General features: G+C 45.2%; 2 protein-coding genes across 2 annotated transcripts in view; both read left to right on the top strand.

The window, feature by feature from the left end:
* LOC115130085 (shootin-1-like) overlaps nucleotides 1-7,615 on the top strand; it is a 37,966-nt gene extending 30,351 nt beyond the window's left edge. Inside the window, 11 exon segments of the mRNA XM_065019954.1 lie at nucleotides 211-357; nucleotides 803-956; nucleotides 1,140-1,266; nucleotides 1,268-1,297; nucleotides 1,407-1,480; nucleotides 1,648-1,760; nucleotides 2,049-2,063; nucleotides 2,578-2,643; nucleotides 2,790-2,922; nucleotides 5,431-5,746; nucleotides 6,159-7,615. Coding sequence (XP_064876026.1) covers nucleotides 211-357; nucleotides 803-956; nucleotides 1,140-1,266; nucleotides 1,268-1,297; nucleotides 1,407-1,480; nucleotides 1,648-1,760; nucleotides 2,049-2,063; nucleotides 2,578-2,643; nucleotides 2,790-2,922; nucleotides 5,431-5,746; nucleotides 6,159-6,327 — 1,344 coding nt within the window. The 3' untranslated portion in view covers nucleotides 6,328-7,615.
* Nucleotides 7,616-16,378: 8,763 nt separating this feature from the next.
* Nucleotides 16,379-20,854, top strand: LOC115131213 (THO complex subunit 3). The gene is made up of 6 exons (XM_029662808.2): nucleotides 16,379-16,579; nucleotides 16,890-17,046; nucleotides 17,175-17,379; nucleotides 17,680-17,841; nucleotides 18,044-18,144; nucleotides 18,373-20,854. The coding sequence occupies exons 1-6, from the start codon at nucleotides 16,400-16,402 to the stop codon at nucleotides 18,534-18,536; spliced, it is 969 nt and encodes a 322-aa protein (XP_029518668.2). The 5' UTR covers nucleotides 16,379-16,399; the 3' UTR covers nucleotides 18,537-20,854.
* The last annotated feature ends 1,671 nt before the right edge of the window (nucleotides 20,855-22,525 follow it).

Below are 22,525 nucleotides of genomic sequence, written 5' to 3'. Positions count from 1 at the left end.
GCTACAGTTTACTGCTTCCATATCCTGCTTCATGCTACAGTTTACTGATTCCCTATCCTGCTTCATGCTACAGTCTAATACTTCCATATCTGGAGGACCTGGGTCTCTTTTCTTTCAAAACACCCTCTCATTCCCTTCTTCTCTCCTGTTCTCTTTCCCTCCTTCTTCCCTTCTCTTCCCTCCTCCCCTCCTTCCTCTCTCCTCCTGCAGATGTTGGTGAAGCAGAAAGAGGCTAACAGACAGAGTATGATCCTGCTGCAGAACGCTGACCCCAGCCTGCAGCTGATCAAGGCTCTGGAGGACGTGGCTAATGTTACCAAGACTCTGGAGCAGGAGAGACTGCTGCATCACCAGAAGGTAGGTATGTCCGAGACTGTCTGTTTAGTGTGCGGCAGAGCTTCGTTCCAAAATGCCCATCCTTGGCAAGGGAGAGGAGACGGTGTGTTGTCAGAAGGAGGAGGATAAAACAGAAGGGCTTCAGTGAAATCAATACATGTTTAATCACAAGGCTCAAGTCTTCTCTTACACAGCACTTCAAAATGTTCTTGGTGAAAATGCCAGGTGTTGTAGAGTGAATGTTAACACACACTCCTATATGGTCTCACCTTGTGGTGCTTGGAATGAACAACTCTGAAGGTCTTTAGAGACCAAAACGAGTTTCAACAAGTCAAAAAAATAAGAATTGCTCATCTTGATCACATAATGTGTAGTTATTTGGGGTGCAAAATGATTTGTAGATCAGCGATTATGCGCAGTCCAACTAAAATATAGTCAATCTGGATCTCCATTCATATCCATGTAGGTGAAGGCTCTGGAGGCTGAGCTACAGGAGTACTCTCTGAAACAGCAGATAGCAGAGCTGCAGAGCCAGCTGGAACTGATGGAGGAGGAGAAGAGAGAGACAGAGGGATGTCTGCAGGAAGTAGAGAAGAAGAACCGTGACCTAGAGAAAAGAGGTGAGGAGGACACCTACGGGCTGTCAATCACATCACACTGTGGGTTACCCACAGATTGGATTCCTACAGCTTTGTGAAAGAATACGTCTCCAGCAGTACCAGTGGAATAGATAGTTGTCCATCTTCTCATGTTAAAAGACTGGTGACCCAGGCTTCATCTAACACTGTCTTTTACATCTTTAGTGCAAGAGCTGCTGCAGGTCCAGAAGAGCACTGAGCCCTCACCAGGCCCTGTACCAGGGATCGCCCCAACCCCCGCCCCTGTCCCCCAGCCCCCTCCACCCCCACCACCACCCCCTCCTCCTCCTCCACCCCTCCCCATCGCGATGCAACCCCCTCAGGTAAGACAATAGTCTGTTAATATGTTGTGTACAGGCTTGCATGGAGAAATTAATGCTCTAACCACCGATCTGTCTAATCATACTTTAATTTACACTCTTCATTCAATAGCTCACTGATTGCAATCATGAGGAAATCATCCAAGAGTTCAAAGGGGGGATCCCCAAAGTTACAGCAAGCTCCTGGTACATTTGAAATCACTTAGAATCAAATCTACACCTGTCAGAATAATATAGAATTTCAAGAATATGATTGAAATAAATCCTTCATAATTGAGTCATTTCTTATTTTAAAATCACACATCTTTACAATATTGTCCATCTAACCCTCTGTCTCTCTCCTTGTCCTGTAGAAGGAGGTGCAGAAGGAGGTGCAGACAACGTCAAAGTGAAGGCAGTCAATGAGATGATGGAGAGGATTAAACATGGAGTGGTTCTGAGGCCTGTCAAGGGAGGAGACACTAAGGTGGAGAGGTCAACACTTCATGTTTTGTTTAAATAATTGTCTTGGAAAATTGTGGAAATATAGACTCTACTTAATGTTGTCAAACTGTGGAAATATAGACTCTACTTAATGTTGTCAAACTGTGGAAATATAGACTCTACTTAATGTTGTCAAACTGTGGAAATATAGACTCTACTTAATGTTGTCAAACTGTGGAAATATAGACTCTACTTAATGTTCTCAAACTGATTACTCCCTTATTTTTCCATCCATGTCATGTTTTCTAATCAACTGACTGTCTCCCCAAAGAGAGGGGTCGTAAAAGTGAGTATATTGACTTTTACATCAATTTTGTGACGGTGAAGTCTCTCGGGATCCTAAAATCTCCCCCCAACAACAACATGCTAAACCCCATATCACAGGGATAATCCACATCATATGGTACTAGAAATGGATGAAATGGATTATAGCAGCTCTGTTATTAATCTCTCACTAAAACCAGTCTTCGGTTTGGCTTTTGGAATGGGCTCTTTCTCTTTGTGTAACATTGTCCATGGACTACCTCACAGTGTAGACTGACAGTCACCACTGTCGCTTTCATGTCATTTCTTTTATATTGATTGACACCATCACCATGACAACTTACAGGCTCCGAGGAGAAAAATCAATAAAATGGCCTCCAGCTTTTACCTTCATTCTCTCTAATGTAGACCAGCTATGGGATAAAAGTTAACACCAGCTGCCAGGCCCGATGTGTGCGTGAGCACATAAGAAAATGTGTGTTATGTCCTGTTTATTAACTTAGTTGATGTATTAATAGCATTCTCTCAACCCCTAGAAACCTCCAGTAATGGAAGAAAAGCTGCCACAGGAGAGTGCCATGGAAGAACTGAAAGGCATTCTGGTATGAAGTGTTTTGTTTTATTTTATTAGCCTTATTATAAAAGCTCATATAGGCTTTTAAGAAGTGATGAAACATATATGTTATATAATTATATCTGTTACCAACTGTAAAGCACGTTGCCTGTATTTCTGGACCCCCCCCCCCAGGAGACGGTGAAGAAGAGTCCCAGTCGGGGGTCTCAGGAGTCGGTCCCGTCCCCCCCAGGGAAGAGCCCTGTCAGCAGTGAGCTGGAGGTCATCCTTAGGAGGAGACGTAAACAGGCCTGTGACTCTGGAGGAGGTAGCGAAACCATTTGTTTGTTTGGCTTTCTTCATTCTCCTAAAATGGGTATCAGTATACTCTCCTCAGAAGAGGACCATCCTCCTCAGTGAATTTCATAAAAATCGAAATAGTGAAACAAAGATAAAACTATAATAAATATATTCACGTCATCAATGAATTGATTAAAACACACTGTTTTGCAAAGAATGTCTACAGTAGCCTCAACAGCACTCTGTAGGGTAGCACCATGATGTAGCTTCTGTCCTCCTCTGGGTACATTGACTTCAATAAAAAACCAAGGAGGCTCGTGGTTCTCAACCCCTTACATAGACTTACACAGTAATTAGGACAACTTCCGGAGGACGTCCTCCAACCTATAGGAGCTCTTGCAGCATGAACTGACATGTTGTCCACCCAATCAAAGGATCAGAGAAATCATTTAGTACTGAAAGCATAAGATACAGCTAGCTAGCACAGCAGTGCATAAAATGTGGTGACTAGATGACTCAGAGAGAGAAAGACAACAGTTTTGAACAAATTAATTCCTTCCAAGAATTAAGGAGAAGCAAGAGAGAGAGAGCTAGCTGGATTTCGTAGTATATTTTTTTCACTTTTAGCTAGCTGGCTATCTAACATTGGAACTATTCCAAGTCAAGGTAAGCTTTTGATTTCATTAATATATTGTCATTGGGGCCCGCCGGTGTAACTGCTAAACTGCTTGCTGCTGACTAGACACTGTACTGCATGATTGTAGCGGGTTTACTAACGCGTTATTTCTAGTAGCTATGGTGACTATGACGTGACAACAATGTAGGCTGTGTGTAGCGGTTAGAGGTCATGATATGAAGTTTTGGCTTGGAAAGGTTTTTTCGCCTGGTCACAGACATCTGATGTGAGGGGCGCTGAAGTTCACAGGCGAAGGGAATAGGTGAGAGGAGGAGAGCGCGTAGATAGTTGCGAGAAGGAATGATATAGACAATGAGCAAACTGATCATGCTGTTTTTATGTGGGTTGCTATGAAAGTGAACTGTTTACGCGTGATCAGGGGTGTATTCATTCCGCCGATTCTGTTGAAAAAACATTTCTTTAACGGAAGCAAACGTAACAAAACAGGGATAAACATACCTGAATTTGTCCAATAGAAACTCTCATTTGAAACGGTTGGACTAATGATTACACCCTGGATAACTTAGATGCAGGCTAGAGTGTGCAAGGCGGTATTGAATGTGTCACTGTCTGTCACCTTGATTACTCAAATAATGATATCGGCCTGTGCACAACTACGTTGTAAACTTTCATTCATAGGCTAGGTTGTAGCCACCTCATGACGGGTATAGGGGACATTCTAGTATCATGTAGTAGCCTAAACCTATTGATGTGAATATGATGGACAGAAATAGTGGAAATAAGGCTCATGCTCATAAAGCATTTAAAAGACATCAACCATTACTGATGGGTATATACAGACTATGCGAGTGGCCTGCTGGAAAAGAGATGCACATTCTAGCCTTGACTATTCTACATTTCACCACCAGAGGGCTCAACAAACCCTGTCATGATCATATGCATACACTCTAATCATTAAACTATAGGCCAGAGCATGCAGGATGTCACTATTCATTAGTGGTGAGCCACATTCACAGTGTTGTGAATTCAGGAAGAATGATACAGTGCAGTCTTTGTATCCAGTTCTTAAAATATCTTTGCCTTTGAATATGTCCTGGGACAACCGAGTGTACTGGATGGTTAGATAGGCCTACAGTGTACTGAACCTATGGTTAGATGTTAGGCCTACAGTGTACTGAACCTATGGTTAGATGTTAGGCCTACAGTGTACTGAACCTATGGTTAGATGTTAGGCCTACAGTGTACTGAACCTATGGTTAGATGTTAGGCCTACAGTGTACTGGATGGTTAGATGTTAGGCCTACAGTGTACTGAACCTATGGTTAGATGTTAGACCTACAGTGTACTGAACCTATGGTTAGATGTTAGGCCTACAGTGTACTGAACCTATTGTTAGATGTTAGGCCTACAGTGTACTGAACCTATTGTTAGATGAAAGGCCTACAGTGTACTGAACCTATGGTTAGATGTTAGGCCTACAGTGTACTGAACCTATTGTTAGATGTTAGGCCTACAGTGTACTGAACCTATGGTTAGATGTTAGGCCTACAGTGTACTGAACCTATGGTTAGATGTTAGGCCTACAGTGTACTGAACCTGTTTAGATGTTAGGCCTACAGTGTACTGAACTTATGGTTAGATGTTAGGCCTACAGTGTACTGAACCTATGGTTAGATGAAAGGCCTACAGTGTACTGAACCTATGTTTAGATGTTAGGCCAACAGTGTGGCTAGTAAAAGCTTGCATTACTGTTTACGTTGTGAAACGCTCATCAAATATGTGATTGTTTATGCTCCCAGATCACATAGTAATCTACTGGAGATAATAACCCACAGAGAGAGTGAACATGCTGTTCTCTTACATCATGTAGCTACTAACCCCTTTGTCTCTCTCCCTCAGATGAGAGCAGGGACGGACAAATAAGCAAGGTTTCGTCCTCTGACAGCCTGAACGGGAGGCACAGCCAGAGTTCCCACAGCTCCGACAGCTCTGGCAAAGAGCCAGAGGGGCCTACAGGACCAGGGCCTGGGCAGAGCCCCAGAGAGCCAGCCTCCCCCAGCGGAAGGGGCCCCGGCCCAGCCGTAGCAGCCAGGTGCAGGTCAGACTCTTGCCAAGAGCCCCAAGCAGGGTCCTGGCAGGACAGGAGGTCCCGCACTTCTTTGTCTGAGAAAGAAGTCTACTCTGAGGCACCGGTCACCAATGGATGCATTGTCAGGTAATGTACATCTACTATGGTGACCATCCTCATGTCAATTATTTCAGCTAAATTGGCACAGATATGATAGGCACAACTACGTTGGGTCAGTCACCGAAAGGTCGCTGGTTTGAATACCGAGCCGACATGGTGAAAAATCTGCCAATGTGCCCTTGAGCAAGGCACTTAACCCTCATTTGCTCCAGGGGCGCCCTACTACAATAGCTGACCCTGTAAAACAAAACATTTCACTGCACCTATTCGGTGTGTGACAAAACATTTGTGTTTTTTTTACCATAAGAATCAAAGTGGGCAATTTGCTTATTTGCAAACAAAAGGATTCTTTCAAAGACATTGTTGTTGCAAAATACATGTAGGAAAATGTGAAGGACTTTTGAAAGGAGGACTTGCTCATCCTTGTGTGTTCCAACAGTGGGGTGGAGCCTGAGAAGCAGAAGCCTGAGAAATGGGCACCACAGCCCAACGGAATCAGCCATCTTAACCCTAGCCTGAGTGTGGAGTTGGACACGCATGGCACACACTCTCCCAGCCTCTCCGCAGGGCCCAACCCACTCAACGGGAACATGGATGCAGAGTGTTGAAGGTCGGCTACAGAGGTCCCTGGGCAACCAGGAAGGCAGGCAGGCTGAGGAAAGCTGCACAATTTTGCACAGAATCTCAGTTATCTGCAGTTAGAGACACTTGATTATAAAAGCTTTAGGTTATTTTATTTTATGCACAAACTCTCTCGATCTGATGTGGCTTTTGTGTCATCATCTAATGCACCGTTTCAGAATACAACCTTTTTATTTGATCAGTCTCTCTTTCTCTCTAACAGGAGTTGAATGATACTTCTAATATATGGCACAAACTTATTTGATTCTAGTTCTGCTTCTTCCTTGCACTTCCTGAACCGTAAGACTTTCAGTACAGTCACTGCTTACTTTATGCAGTAGAAGCACCACGTGAACATCGATACAGAGCCATGTTTACCATCTGGGTCATCATAAAACAAATAGGATACAGATATTGCACATTATTAAGGCACTTTTGCTATTTCAAAACTGGAGCTCTGTTTCGGTTTGTGAACTATCTTTAATGTGTAATCAATGCAAATACAGCGTAGGGATGCAAATGAAAGCCATGCACGTGTTTCAATCAAAGTAGCCTACCATCCTTGAGGAATTAGGTGCTTGTGTATTCAGTCTACCTCGTATTACACACACTTGCCTCTCGACTATCCTAAATTGTATTTAAAGGGAAAAACATATAGTATCATCTTCATGCAATGGGACAACATTTGTAAATGTCTTCCACCTACATTCCCAAGCTGTATAAGGTGCTTTGTTCATATACTCCCATTGTTTCCTTACTGCTGTAACCAGATTTCATCCTGTGTGTATTATCCCACCGGTATTATGTTAGTAGGTCATGCTTTCAGATATCTAGTACAACCTAAAACAACTGGATTAAACAGTATGCAAACGTAACTGATACAGCAACTTAATCTAAGAAATAAATACATTCGAAGGCTCATAGGACATTCACTCTCACACCCATCATGACAATGTAAATGTTTCTTCAAAACATAGAAACAACATTGAGAGCATTGACTCTATTGTAAGTCATTTCTATGAAGCCTTCTTTCATCAAAATGAAAGGAAATCTTGTTTTCCAGATGCAATGATTTAAGTCTTAAACCTTAAGTCACCATTTTCTCAATTCCATCTTTATCAGGCAAGCAGCTGATGGAAAAGGAAATAACTGGTCTGAGTTTGTGTGAATCTTGATTTTGTGAGTGTTTGGGATTTTAAAAGTGTTGTTTTTTTAACATTTACATTGATGTTCATTCATCACTTGTCTGAAATAAAAGTACTATTCAAATGACAAGACTTGTACTTGAATCTATTTCTCCATCTTTGTGTAATATATTACCAATTGAAAGATTAGTGGAATCTGTGTGGGTAGCTGGACAGGTAGGATGACTGACAATGAAGGTGAACAGGTGGTCACGTGTCAGGTGACAGAGGAATGGATGAGACTGAGGCAGGAATTCCTTTAACCATAAAGTGGTATATTTACTGAGTAGTCTGTGCTGCATCACAAAGGAAACAAATAACATGTATACAATCAAATATCAAATCATATCAGTCATTATTAACATAAATTAGGGAATTCAACAGTCCAGTTCATTAAGAAGTCAATAGTAATCATCCGCGAGTCATTTAGGCTCACAACTATCATAAATCATGAAAGAATACAAACAGTGAATGGTTATACAATCTATAATCCCCATGATCAAAGTCAATCAGTTAGCAAACAATGACGTTTCTCATTTCACGCTTTCAACAGTCTTCATGTGTACATATAATTAATTTCAATACACATGAACCATATCGATTAGGTAATTGGCCTATGAGGATCTGTAGGGCCGTGATCATTGACAATTCACATTAAACAATATGTTTGAAGCTTGCGCTCCAAGCCGCGCTCCGCGGTGATAACTATTAACAGTAACTGAATGGCCCACTCTCCCGATCGCCACAGATAATTCAGAAAGGTAACATGAAAGGTAGAGTCGGTGGACTTACGTGGATTCATGGACGCACAGAACTTCTGGATGAGATGGAGTTAAGGAAGAGAAAGCAGCGAGATCAGGCGATGGCAATTTCCTCCTTTTATGGAGTTGAGATCTGTCGGACATTTCCACCTGACCTAATTAAAGCGCCCCTGGCCCAGCTGAGTAAATGGCAATGAATTAAAGGAGTATTCCACCAACTCCATGGGCCTTTTCTACAGCCACCCCGGAAATTTGTTAAATTCCACACTCCTCAAAAAAGGCTCATTGCGCCCCGTCCTCTGTCATCTCAGGGAGAGGAATCAGTCGGGCAACTGGCCGGATATATGTCCGGTTCTTCACTGATCTAACACGACCATCGATCCCAGGCATGGTCTTAGTTATACGGCCCACTGGCCAGGAGGCTCGAGGCAGCTGAGGGTCCACCATCATTACTACTTGGCCAGTTTCCAGGCTGGCCATTTCTCTCCGCCATTTCCCTCTGTGCTGTAGACTTGGTAGGTAATCCCGAATGAATCGGGCCCAAAAATGGTCAGCTAAGATTTGGCTGTGTCGCCACCGGCGTCTGCCTACGAGGTTGGTATCAGCATACATGGCTTGAGGAAGTGACGCATCTCGGCGTCCCATCAAGAGCATATTCGGTGTAACCGGATCGGGTCAGCGATGTCTGCAGAGAGATATCCCAAGGGTTTGGAGTTCAGAATCCTTCCACCTCTATCAGGACGGTCCTCAAGACAGTTTCAGTGACAGTTTGGTCCCCTAGTACGACTCGTAAGGCCGTCTTTACAGATTTGATCTCCGCTCCCATGTTCCTCCAAAATGAGGAGCGCCTGGAGGGTTAAATTTGAATGAGATTTGTTGGTCCATCAGCTGATCCTGGAGGCTGGGTTCCATGGCTTGGAAGGCTTCCTCCAACCTGGCTTCTCCTGCCTTGAAGTTCGTACCTCTGGCAGCCAGAATCTCTTAGGGGTTTCCCCGTCGGGAGATAAACCGTAGGGCCATGAGGAAGGCTTCCGTATCCAAACTCTCCAGTAGGTCCAGGTGGACACATCTGGTTGTCAAACACTTGAATAGAATGCCCCAGCGCTTTTCCACACGACAACCTAACTTGATCATCAAGGGGCCAAAGCAATCTACTCCTGTTGACCAGAAGGGTGGTTTAAGGAGGCGCAAGCGAGCAGGGGGTAAATCTGCCATTTTGGGCACCGTAGCTCCGGCCCGCCATCTCTGACATTCTACACAGGCGTATTGGTGCTTACGAATGGCTCCTCGTCCTCCAATTATCCAGTACTTCCGCCTCATCTCCCCATAGACCCTCTCTGGCCCTGGGTGGAGAAGCCGCTCATCATAACTCTTGATGAGGAGCCTGGTAAGAGGGTGTCTGGAGTCAAGGATAATTGGGTGGATAGCATCTGGGTCCAAAACCTCTGCTTGGAGCAGCCTCCTTCCGACTCTGATCACTCCAAGGATTGGATCATATTCTGGGGCAAGAGAGAAGACGGCTGTCCTTAGCCACTTCCCTACCGGCTTTCAGAGCTTTTAACTCCTCAGGGAAGCTAACTGCTTGTGCTTGCTGGAGGAGTAGTGCCTCTGCCGTGAGGGAGGTAGGTATAGAAGCCACCCCATCTGAGGTCTGGTTTGTGGCTGTGATCAGATCCGGCAGTGTTTGGGATTGTGTTAGGTCAGGGAGAGCAGTTGTTGGTTCTGTAGAAATGCTGTAGCATTGGGCGGACTTCCTTAACTCATGAGCTTCAGTTGGTTGCGGAGGGGCCGCACGCCTGGGGGCTGTCGGCCACTCGTTCTCTGGTTGGGACAAGAATGGTGGTCCCAAGCTCCAGCGATGGGGTTTAGCCAATTCCTTAAGGGTTTTACCTCTAGTAATGTCATCAGCAGGATTGTTTATGCTCTCAACATACCTCCAGTCCTGGACTTCTGTTAGTTCTTGGATTTCCGCAATGCGAGTTCCGACAAACACCTTATACCTGCAGGACTCCGACTTGAGCCAGGTCAATACAGTGGTCGAATCACTCCAGTAGATGACCCGTTGGATTGGCAAGGTGAGCTCGGCTCACAAGGTAGAGGCCAACTGGGCTCCGGAAAGGGCAGCACTGAGTTCCAGCCTAGGCATTGACAACTGCTTCTTGGGTGCAACCCTGGACCTGGCCATGACAAAGGAGACATGGGTGTGGCCTGCCTTATCCCCCACTCTAAGATAGGAAACAGCCCCATAAGCTCGCTCCGAAGAGTCACAGAACACATGCAGTTCCAGGCATGATCCCAGTTGGTCAGCACAGGATGGTACATAACATCTTGGCATTTGGACATCAGAGAGCTCCGTTAACTCAGTTTCCCAATAGATCCATCGTTCCACTAGGTCAGCCGGGTGGATTGGTTCATCCCAGTCCCTCTTGGTCTGCCACAGGTCCTGGACTAAGACTTTGGCCCGTGTTGTGTATGGCAGGATATACCCAAGGGGATCGTATTGACTGGCCAGGGTCCGATAGATGGTGCGCAGAGTGGGGGTTTCTTTACTTGGGGATGAGCGGTGCTTATACCCCAGGGTATCCGGTATGCAGCTCCACCTCAGTCCTAGAGTGGGCTCTTCTGGGTTAGCACCAGACTGCGTTAGCCATAGTTCACTGCTACTGGACCTAGCTTGTGGCGGGAGGTGCTGGATAACCTCCGCTCTGTTACTAGCCCACTGTCGGACCTCAAATCCCCCTTTGGACAGGAGATTCCGTACTTTATCAAGGAGTGATTTCGCTTCAGCCGTGGATGGGATGCTCTGTAAGCAGTTATCCACATAGAAGGCATTTTCCACTGAATCCAATACTTCTGGGTCACTGTCTGGATGCTCCCGTGCGTGTCTCTGCAGAGCGTATATGGCACCGCAAGGACTGCAGGTAGTGCCAAATGGGAGTACCTGCCATTCATAGATTGTGGGCTCTGCATCTCGTTCCATATCCCGCCATATGAACCGGAGCAGTGTGGTGTCGGAAGGCAGTAAACTAATCTGATGAAACATGGCTTTGATGTCTCCACTGATGGCTGTAGAGTGCTGCCGGAACCGGAGAAGGACACCGAGCAAGACAGTCATTCAGGCTTTGACCAGCTGCTTGGAATGAACAGTTGAAGACAAGTCTATACTTCCCACCATGTTGCTGGATAACATGGTGAGGGAGATACCAGGATTCACGGAGTGCGTTTCCCTCTTCATGAGCGGTCACTTCAGTGACGTAGCCTGCCTTCCCAAGGTTATGACTCTCTCGGTTATGAACTTCTGCAAGCTCAGGATTCTTCACCAGGCGTCGCTCCGTTCCACGCAGTAGTGGGAGTACAGCCCGTGTCGTGGTTGCCAGAGGAGGATGGTTGGGCACCCGTAGCAGTGGGGTTGCATACCTGCGAACGCCATCCATTTCAGTGGTGGTGGTGCTCTTCTCCAGGAGGTCTAATGCATAGGAGTCATTTTTCGAGCGAGTGACCTCCTGTAGCTTCCGGTTGGAGAAGGTGTCCATCTTCCAGAGCATCTCAACATTCCGAAGGAGGTCAGTGGCTGCTTCGGGATTGCTTCTGGTGAAGAGGACTTGCTGTGACTGTACAGCTTGGGTGGAGAGAAGTAGATGGGATGGACCTTGCACAGCCCAACCCAAGGATGTATGGACAGCAATGGGTCCTCCTTCTGGTCCAGCTCGTATGGGCTCAGTCGGGGTGACGAGATGTGGGTGGTCTGACCCAATCAGGATAAGTGGCGCTACTCTGGCCAGGTTAGGAAGAGGCAATCCTCGTAGATGAGGATATTGTTTCTGTAGAACACTTACCGGGCAGGAGTGCTCTGCGAGATTCAAGCCATCTGCCGTGAAGGCATTGGTGATGTTATAGGCCACATCCCTGTTTCCTGAAGGTGAAATGCTAAAGGTTACAGCAGAGCCTTTCATTTGGATAACATCATGTCGCACCGTTCTGAGATTAAGGGTCTCGGGGGTCCCTTCCAGGTTAAGCTGACGGGTGGCCGCTGTGAGAATGATTGTTCTTTCTGACCCATCATCTAGAACGGCGAATGTATCAATGCTTCTCCCTTCACTTTGCAGAGTGACCTTGACCACCAACATGACCCTTGGAGACCGGTTCTGCTGGTCGAGATACAGCTCCTACCATGAGCATACTCTGCTCCTTCTTTGCTTGGGGAATTACATTATGCAACACGGTGAGATGGATTTCTTTACAGCGGTTGCAGGGTTTCCTCAATGTGCAGGTCTCCGCCTTATGACTACGGGCACACTTGTAGCGTCGCTCGCCTGAAGTGATCCAGGCCTTCAATTGAGTTTGAGTGAGCTTTTTAACCCTGGGGCATGAGCCAAGGAAGTGCCCCTTACTATTGCAATATGGGCAGTAAGGCTGGAATTTGATGTTCTTGCTCTTGAGAGGGTCTTCTTCCTGGGTTCCTCCCGGCCTCACTATTTAAGTACATGGTAGTGGGATTTGGCCTTTCTGTCCCTGCTGGCGTTCAAACTCCTTCCTTCCCCCTGTGGCTATGGCGGAGATTGTGGCCTGGTGAGCGATGCTCTTCGCCTTGCCTTCACCTCCAACCATGCGGCCAGGTCTCTGAGAGCATAGGTGCTTCTCGAGCCTCTTTCAGGATGCCCTTATTCAAACAATGTTCAATGAAACTGTCTCTGAGGTACACTGGAAGTTTGCTAAGAAGCCTGTCCACGTGGGAGCCACATTTAAGCTCGTTCCCGTCTTCTCCTTCAACGGATTGGAGCATCGAGGTCAGGGATTGGACAGCCAGGGAGAATTCTTGGAAGGCAGCATGGCCTCCCATTTTAATTGGAGACGTGTTCAGGATGTTGTTTAGTTCATTCTGGACCAGCTGACGTGGCTCACCATATCTCGCCTTCAGGGCCTGGAGAGCTGCAGTGTATGGTGTTGCGGAGTGCATAAAGGATTGGGCCAGCCTGTATGCACTGGGAAACCGCAAATGATCCATTAGTACTTGGTATTTGTAGCATTCTGACAGATGACTGTGAATACCCAGTAGGCTCTCCAATGCCATTTCCAAAAGGACAAATTCACTCTCCTTTCCATTTTCAAAGTATTGCAGTTTGGGTCTGGGAATTCCATAGGCTGAGGCTACTAGAAGTTTCATAATGTTGGCTCCCTCTTCTGGTTGCGTGAAGGATAAACCCGGGACTTCTGATGAGCTCACTGTGGCCTCATTGGGCCGGTCCCCTACTGTCCCAGACCCACCATTTGTGGCAGCCGGTGGGCGAGAGCCCTCCGACCTGTTGTTTGAGGACTGGCCTGGCCCTGGACGAAAGGAACGATTTGCCTTGGTTGGTAATTGGCGGAAAGGCGAAGGAGTGATGCTTTGTCCAGATGGAGGAATGCTAACTTGTGTCACTGGCGGAGCGGCCTGTCTCCCGTGCTCCGTGTTGGCTGTTGACCCCGGAGCCTCCGTGGACTGTGGGCCATGCTGTACCAGAGGGGCAGATTGGGAAAGAAAGGCAGACAGTACAGGTCCATGTGGAGGGGTGGTCAGGTCAACTCCCTGTTCGTTTCTCTCCAGGAAGGATGTGACCATCCGTGCCTCCTCCAATTCCCTTCTGGCTTGACGGTGCCGTCGCTGCTGTGCCAGGTCCTTGGCAATGAATTCCCTTTCCTGTAGAGCTCTACGGGCCTGCACATCCAATTGGTGACATCGTTCGTCAGCCTGTCGTTCCTCCTCAATCTGTCGCTCAATTTCTTCCAAAGCTAATAGTTTCATCCTCTCTTGTAGGACAGCGGTCTGTGAATCGCTGAGGGCTAGTGAATGGCGGCTGCCATGGCCACTTCCAAAGGGGTATCCACTGGTCGAACTCCCACTGCGTCTAGAGTGCTTCGACGATTTCCCATTAGTTAAGGGGTGAGCGGAGCCTGCCTCTGGAAGCTGGTCGACCTGTGCAGTGGGAGTTACCTCCTCCATAGGTTCTTCACGTAGACCACTTTCCTGCTCCAAAGCAGTTTCCGGTCCTTGGCTCAGAGGGGATGGTTGATGGCTGAAACATATAGTTGATCCATCAACTCTTTGAGCTCTGGTGGGCTTGCCCTTTGATGTCGGAAACTCGACCACATAATCCTTAAGATAACCAGGTGCTTAGTTGGTTCTTCTGGTGCTGCTGCTGGTTGAGGATGAAGCCTTTGTTGCTTTAGGCTTAGCCCCTGGATATTTCCTTTGTTCCAAGACCTTTCCCTCAGCTGCTCTCTCCTCCTCTCTTCTTCCTTCCAGTGGAGACAATTCTTCCCTCTCCGCCTCCATTTCCTTTTCACCTGTCTTTGGTTCATCATCCGGCTCAAAGGACCATTGAAAGATTAGTGGGTAGCTGGACAGGTAGGATGACTGACAATGAAGGTGAACAGGTGGTCACGTGTCAGGTGACAGAGGAATGGATGAGACTGAGGCAGGAATTCCTTTAACCATAAAGTGGTATATTTACTGAGTAGTCTGTGCTGCATCACAAAGGAAACAAATAACATGTATACAATCAAATATCAAATCATATCAGTCATTATTAACATAAATTAGGGAATTCAACAGTCCAGTTCATTAAGAAGTCAATAGTAATCATCCGCGAGTCATTTAGGCTCGTAACTATTTATCATAAATCATGAAAGAATACAAACAGTGAATGGTTATACAATCTATAATCCCCATGATCAAAGTCAATCAGTTAGCAAACAATGACGTTTCTCATTTCACGCTTTCAATAGTCTTCATGTGTACATATAATTCATTTCAATACACATGAACCATATCGATTAGGTAATTGGCCTATGAGGATCTGTAGGGCAGTGATCATTGACAATTCACATTAAACAATATGTTTGAAGCTTGCGCTCCAAGCCGCGCTCCGCGGTGATAACTATTAACAGTAACTGAATGGCCCACTCTCCCGATCGCCACAGATAATTCAGAAAGGTAACATGAAAGGTAGAGTCGGTGGATTTACGTGGATTCATGGACGCACAGAACTTCTGGATGAGATGGAGTTAAGGAAGAGAAAGCAGCGAGATCAGGCGATGGCAATTTCCTCCTTTTATGGAGTTGAGATCTGTCGGACATTTCCACCTGACCTAATTAAAGCGCCCCTGGCCCAGCTGAGTAAATGGCAATGAATTAAAGGAGTATTCCACCAACTCCATGGGCCTTTTCTACACTAATATTATAACATTTAAGGGCTGTGTTTCGTGTATTCTTACCCTGGCGTGACGTTTTGATAACCATGTAAATCTCTCTAGGACAAGGGGACTTTTATTTATTCGCTTGTATTTACCCCCCCCAAAAAAAAAAAATGAAATGCTAATTAGCTACTCATGTGGCTATCATAAAGAACTTCAAATGCCGTGATGATCTGGACGAGACTGACGAATCGAATCAAAGGTTAAAAAAAATCTCTGGATTAACTACCTAATGTTAGCTAAATGTAGTTATGAATAAATTGGCTACATTTCTTTCAATGGTCAATTCTGTGAACTGTTTTAAATTGACACAATACCTGTTAGCAAAAGCATCATCTAGGGATGACAGGCAGGAACTTGCAGGGATTTGTAGATTTGCAAGATGTCTACTTTTGATGCTAATTAGCATCTTCAAATCTGACAATAAATAGAGCCGAATATAGTGTTAAAAGACATATTGTCATGGTAATCAAAACATCACACCAGGGTAAGCCTACAGGAAACACAGCCCTTTGTTTTAAGTGTTTCTATGGGAAAAATGTATGGCGCAAAAACGATTGGAACCATTTCTTCTTCTTTTTTTGGTATAATGGTGTTCGCAATAACTATATGTGCATTATGTTACCTACTGTACAGGGGGCTTGGAACCATTTCCCTGATTGACCGCAAGGTGTTATGGGTATAGTGATGCCTCCACTGTGGGGCTCTATTTCGTATTTGTTTTCACTGTGTAATCAAAACCATTTAACTTTTTAGACAATGATGGCATATTCGTTTATAATCCACGAATTAGCCATGATAATCCAAAAACATAACAAATGACTGTCACTAGATCAAACACCCCCTGTAGCGTCATAACGCGGTAGCGAGCGTCTTCCAAAATGGCGTCCAGATATTATCAAGAGATGCAAGAGAGTTTCAGAAATAACAACAAAAGCAGGGAATTCCCTGCGCATAGCGCTAAAGTTCATTCAGTAGCATGGAGTTGCGACGGCAGGAGGTTGGCATCTGGATCTTTTGATAAAACAGCAAGCGTATTTGTCTTGGAAAAAGACCGTTTGGTAAGTTGCTAGCTAGCTTGGTAGTATGCTATCGACGCTAGTGAACAATGAATGAACCACGCGTGTTAGTGCAAGGCTAACAACACACCTCCCCAGTGGTATCTTGTAACATTCAGCCTCCCAAAATCTAGCAGATATCGATTCATTTGCTAACTTTATGATCAGACCACGAATGGAAGAACATGCTAAATAGATGCTATGTTTTGTGCGGATCCAGCTAGCCTAGTTAACTTAGTAGTTACAGTTACTTTTAGTGGTAGCTACCTCCCCCGTAGCCATCTTGTTGATTGCCTATATCAACCCCGTACAGGTGAAAGAGAACAACTACAGAGGCCATGGAGACAGTGTTGATCAGCTGTGTTGGCATCCTACCAACCCAGACGTGTTTGTCACTGCATCAGGGGACAAGACCATACGCATCTGGGACGTCAGAACAACAAAGTGCACGGCTACTGTCAACACTAAAGGTATGATTCATCTGCTGTGTCTTCAGCCAAAAACAACCCTTCAGTCTAGTACTTTCTGCTATCTGTAACATTAGGTTCTTTCTGATCTGAGCTGACAACAGTGCTTGATCTGTTTTGTTTGTTTGCAGGGGAAAACATCAACATCTGCTGGAGTCCCGACGGCCAAACGATAGCCGTTGGGAACAAGGACGATGTGGTTACCTTCATCGACGTCAAATCACACCGGTCACGGGCTGAGGAGCAGTTTAAGTTCGAAGTCAACGAGATCTCGTGGAATAATGACAACGACATGTTCTTTCTCACCAATGGAAACGGGTGCATCAACATCTTGAGGTGAGACCTTGGTTCCATCCAAAATGGCATCCGAGGTTGTTCCCTATCTAGTGCACTACTTTTGGCTAGGACTCATATGGTGCTGGTGTAAACCAGTGCACTATTTAGTGAATAGGGAGCCATTTCCCCACACACCCTGTTACTCTAGTATTCACAATCCTGTTTCAAACTAGAATGTGTTGCTTATGTCCTGTGATGTAACTTATGCCTATTGCTGCTGCACATGTTGATTGATATGACTTGAAGTAGTAGATAGATTCATGAGTTACGGGCTCCCTGACTTTGACATGCTGTTTTCAGTTACCCCGAGCTGAAGCACATCCAGTCGATCAACGCCCATCCCTCCAACTGCATCTGCATCAAGTTTGACCCCACGGGGAAGTACTTTGCCACAGGAAGTGCAGATGCCCTGGTCAGTCTGTGGACCGTTGAAGAACTGGTCTGTGTTCGTTGTTTCTCCAGGTGAGGTGAGTCTACATTGAACACAAGTAAATATGGACAGATATCTATCTACAACAAGTGGTGCAATTGCAAAACTGTCATCAGCTAACCCAAGTAGCCCGTGTAAGCATCCAAAACATGATCGGTATTTGTATCACTTGACATGGATGCTTTTGCAATGTATCCATATGTTGAGTCTGATTGTGTTATGAATGTGTTTCAGGTTGGACTGGCCAGTGAGAACATTGAGTTTCAGCCATGATGGGAAGATGCTGGCTTCAGCCTCCGAGGACCACTTCATAGACATAGCAGAGGTTGAAACAGGTTAGTTGGAAGGAAGTCAATGCAACTTTCTGTGGATACATAAAGAAACCAAAATAGAATTGGATGTGTTGATGATAATCTCCTCACTCCCCTCTCTGCTCCCTGTGGAATGTACGATCCACACAACAAGCCCACACTATGCCACATAGTCCTTGGCAAGAATCAAGTCCTCTTTATTTTGATTTCATCCTTCCTCAGTATCCTCTTCTTTGTTTTGTGTTTATGCAGGAGAGAAGCTGTGGGAGGTCCAGTGTGAATCTCCTACGTTCACAGTAGCCTGGCATCCTAAGAGACCGCTGCTGGCCTACGCATGTGATGACAAGGAAGGGAAGTACGACAACAATAGAGAGGCAGGCACTGTCAAACTGTTTGGATTACCTAATGATTCCTGAGTGGGAGTCAAGGCAGTCGCTGTCAAACTGTTTGGATTACCTAATGATTCCTGAGTGGGGTAGCGATGCAGGCGCTGTCAAACTGTTTGGATTACCTAATGATTCCCGAGTGGGAGTCGGGGCAGGTGCTGTCAAACTGTTTGGGATTACCTAATGATTCCTGAGTGGGAGTCGAGACAGTCGCTGTCAAACTGTTTGGATTACCTAATGATTCCTGAGTGGGAGTCGAGGCAGGCGCTGTCAAACTGTTTGGAGTTATCTAATGATTCCTGAGTGGGGTAGCGATGCAGGCGCTGTCAAACTGTTTGGAGTTACCTAATGATTCCTGAGTGGGGTAGCGATGCAGGCGCTGTCAAACTGTTTGGGATTACCTAATGATTCCTGAAGGGAAGAGGGCCTAGAGTTGCCCTGAAGGGAAGAGGGCCTAGAGTTGCCCTGAAGGGAAGAGGGCCTAGAGTTGCCCTGAAGGGAAGAGGGCCTAGAGTTGCCCTGAAGGGAAGAGGGCCTAGAGTTGCCCTGAAGGGAAGAGGGCCTAGAGTTTCCCTGAAGGGAAGAGGGCCTAGAGTTTCCCTGAAGGGAAGGGGGCCTAGAGTTGCCCTGAAGGGAAGGGGGCCTAGAGTTGCCCTGAAGGGAAGGGGGCCTAGAGTTGCCCTGAAGGGAAGAGGGCCTAGAGTTGCCCTGAAGGGAAGAGGGCCTAGAGTTGCCCTGAAGGGAAGAGGGCCTAGAGTTGCCCTGAAGGGAAGAGGGCCTAGAGTTGCCCTGAAGGGAAGAGGGCCTAGAGTTGCCCTGAAGGGAAGAGGGCCTAGAGTTGCCCTGAAGGGAAGAGGGCCTAGAGTTGCCCTGAAGGGAAGAGGGCCTAGAGTTGCCCTGAAGGGAATAGATAAAACATCATTTCCTCTCTGGTGAGGGGGAAAACACTAGTGTTCTCTTGGAAACCACCAGATGGCAGAGAATCCCAATTATGAAATAGTTGTTTGTCCAAGGCTCTGTCGTAACCGGCCGCGACCGGGAGGTCCGTGGGGCGACGCACAATTGGCCTAGCGTCGCCCGGGACTCCTGTGGCGGGCTGGGCGCAGTGTGCGCTAGCCAAGGTTGCCAGGTGCACGGTGTTTCCTCTGACACATTGGTGCGGCTGGCTTCCGGGTTGGATGCGCACTGTGTTAAGAAGCAGTGCGGCTTGGTTGGGTTGTGTATCGGAGGACGCGTGACTTTCAACCTTCGTCTCTCCCGAGCCCGTACGGGAGTTGTAGCGATGAGACAAGATAGTAGCTACTACAACAATTGGATACCACGAAATTGGGGAGAAAAAGGGGTAAAATTCAATAAAAAAAGATTAAAAAAAAAAAAAGAAATAGTTGTTTGTTTCTGTAGTTTTCTACATGACTGTTTCTCCATACAGTTTGCAATTACACACAGTGCTGTATCACATTTAGTTGAAACTGTAAATATATATATATATTTTTATATTAAAACAACAGTCTTGTATACTTGTCTTGGTTGAACATATCAAGGTATGCAACTAATATGGTGCATTGTATGTTTGCTGTCTAGATTTGGTGGGTTATTTCACTAAAAGGGGACTGTAATCTCAGCCAGGAAACGGTGATTCATTGCAGGCTATGGCATGAAGACGTTGTGTAACTAAATGCATTTATGTAATGTACACAGAGATGGTGGGTGTGAGGTCTTGGACTTGATATGGTAGCCTACCCTCTGTGTCACAGCTCCCACACACCAACCAGCACAAGACCATGTTATCTTAACTGGGTGAATATGATGCCCTGCCAACTAAGTACAGTATACAGTCCGGTCCAAAGACGAGCCAAAAATACTTTCAAATAAATCATACAAGTTCTGGGTTATATTGCATTTTCCTGTCCAATGATGTAAAAAACATGTATATATATTTTATACTAATACAATGGCTCAGAGAAATATATTTTGTTTAAGAAGTAATATTTTCCCCCCCCGGATGTTTTGAGTATCTCACCTTTTGAGTATAATGGCACTGAGCCTTTCTTTCTACAATGTATCAGATTAGAGAACACGTTGGGAGGGATCATAGACCATTGATATCCTTAATCTGCGCTTAGGGACGGCCCTCATCAAGTTCCGGAGAATGAGATGGCTATTGCAAAATGTTTTTAATTTTATTTTGTGGTCGATTTAACATTTCTTTGATGTGTGCTTGGGGTTATTGTCTTGCTGGAAGATCCACTATCTTTTTGAGATAAACTTTTGGTAATAAAAAAACAAACAAAAAATTCTTCAATTGTGTTTAGTATAAAATAATAAAATGTCCAAATGTTTTTGAACAATCAGTATTTGTGTTATTTATTTGATAGTCTTCTTTTGCTGATATATGATCCATATATCTTTATGTACATATTCTTTATCCCTTTACACGTGTGTGTGTATAAGGTAGTAATTGTGGAATTGTTAGGTTAGATTACTCGTTGGTTATTACTGCATTGTCGGAACTAGAAGCACAAGCATTTCGCTACACTCGCATTAACATCTGCTAACCAGGTGTATGTGACCTTAACATCTGCTAACCAGGTGTATGTGACCTTAACATCTGCTAACCAGGTGTATGTGACCTTAACATCTGCTAACCAGGTGTATGTGACATTAACATCTGCTAACCAGGTGTATGTGACAAATAACATCTGCTAACCAGGTGTATGTGACATTAACATCTGCTAACCAGGTGTATGTGACCTTAACATCTGCTAACCAGGTGTATGTGACCTTAACATCTGCTAACCAGGTGTATGTGACCTTAACATCTGCTAACCAGGTGTATGTGACCTTAACATCTGCTAACCAGGTGTATGTGACCTTAACATCTGCTAACCAGGTGTATGTGACAAATAACATTTGATTTGATTTGAAATAAATAAAACATGTTAAAAAAAATAAAAATAGTGTCATTAATGTTGGAACTGACTACTTGGCTGTAAGTAGTCCGTGTGTATGTAATGTGCACTTGTGTTTTCAGTCATGTCATAGTGAGAATGAGACATGTCATAGTGAGTATAAGACATGTCATAGTGAGTATGAGACATGTCATACTGAGTATAAGACATGTCATAGTGACCTATAGACATGTCTGCGTATGAGACATGTCATAGTGACCTTAACATCTAGTGAATGAGACATGTCATGTGACCTTAACATGTCATGTGAGTATGAGACATGTCATGTGAGTATGAACATCTGTAACCAGGTGTATGTGAGACATGTCATAGTGAGTAGGTGTATGTGAGTATGAGACATGGCATAGTGAGCTAGACCAGGTGTATGAGACATGTAACATCTGAGTAACCATGTCATAGTGAGTATGAGACATGTCATAGTGAGTATGAGACATGTGCATAGTGAGTATGAGACATGGCATAGTGAGAATGAGACATGTCATAGTGAGTATGAGACATGTCATAGTGAGTATGAGACATGTCATAGTGAGCATGAGACGTATGAGACATGTCATAGTGCATATGGGACATGTCATAGTGAGTATAAGACATGTCATAGTGAGTATGAGACATGTCATAGTGAACCAGGACATGTCATAGTGAGTATGAGACATCTGCTATGAGACATGTCATAGTGAGATGAGACATGTCACCAGGTGTATGAGACATGTAACATCTGCTAAGACATGTCATGTGAGTATGAGACATGGCATAGTGAGTATGAGACATGGCATAGTGAGAATGAGACATGTCTAACCAGGTGTATGAGACATGTCATAGTCTGAGACCATGTCATGTGAGTTAGACATCATAGTGAATAAGACATGTCATGTGAGTATGAGACATCTGCTAAGACATGTCATAGTGACCTTAACATGTCTGCTAATGAGACATGTGTATGTGAGACATGTCATAGTGAGTATGAGACATGGTAGTAGTATGAGACATGGCATAGTGAGAATGAGACATGTCATAGTGAGTATGAGACATCTGTCAATAGTGTATGTGACC

This window comes from Oncorhynchus nerka, linkage group LG6 (genome assembly GCF_034236695.1).
Source record: "Oncorhynchus nerka isolate Pitt River linkage group LG6, Oner_Uvic_2.0, whole genome shotgun sequence".
NCBI classification, from domain to species: Eukaryota; Metazoa; Chordata; class Actinopteri; order Salmoniformes; family Salmonidae; genus Oncorhynchus; species Oncorhynchus nerka.
Note: the sequence above shows the minus strand (reverse complement) of the source record. Positions and strands in the feature narration are given on the sequence as shown.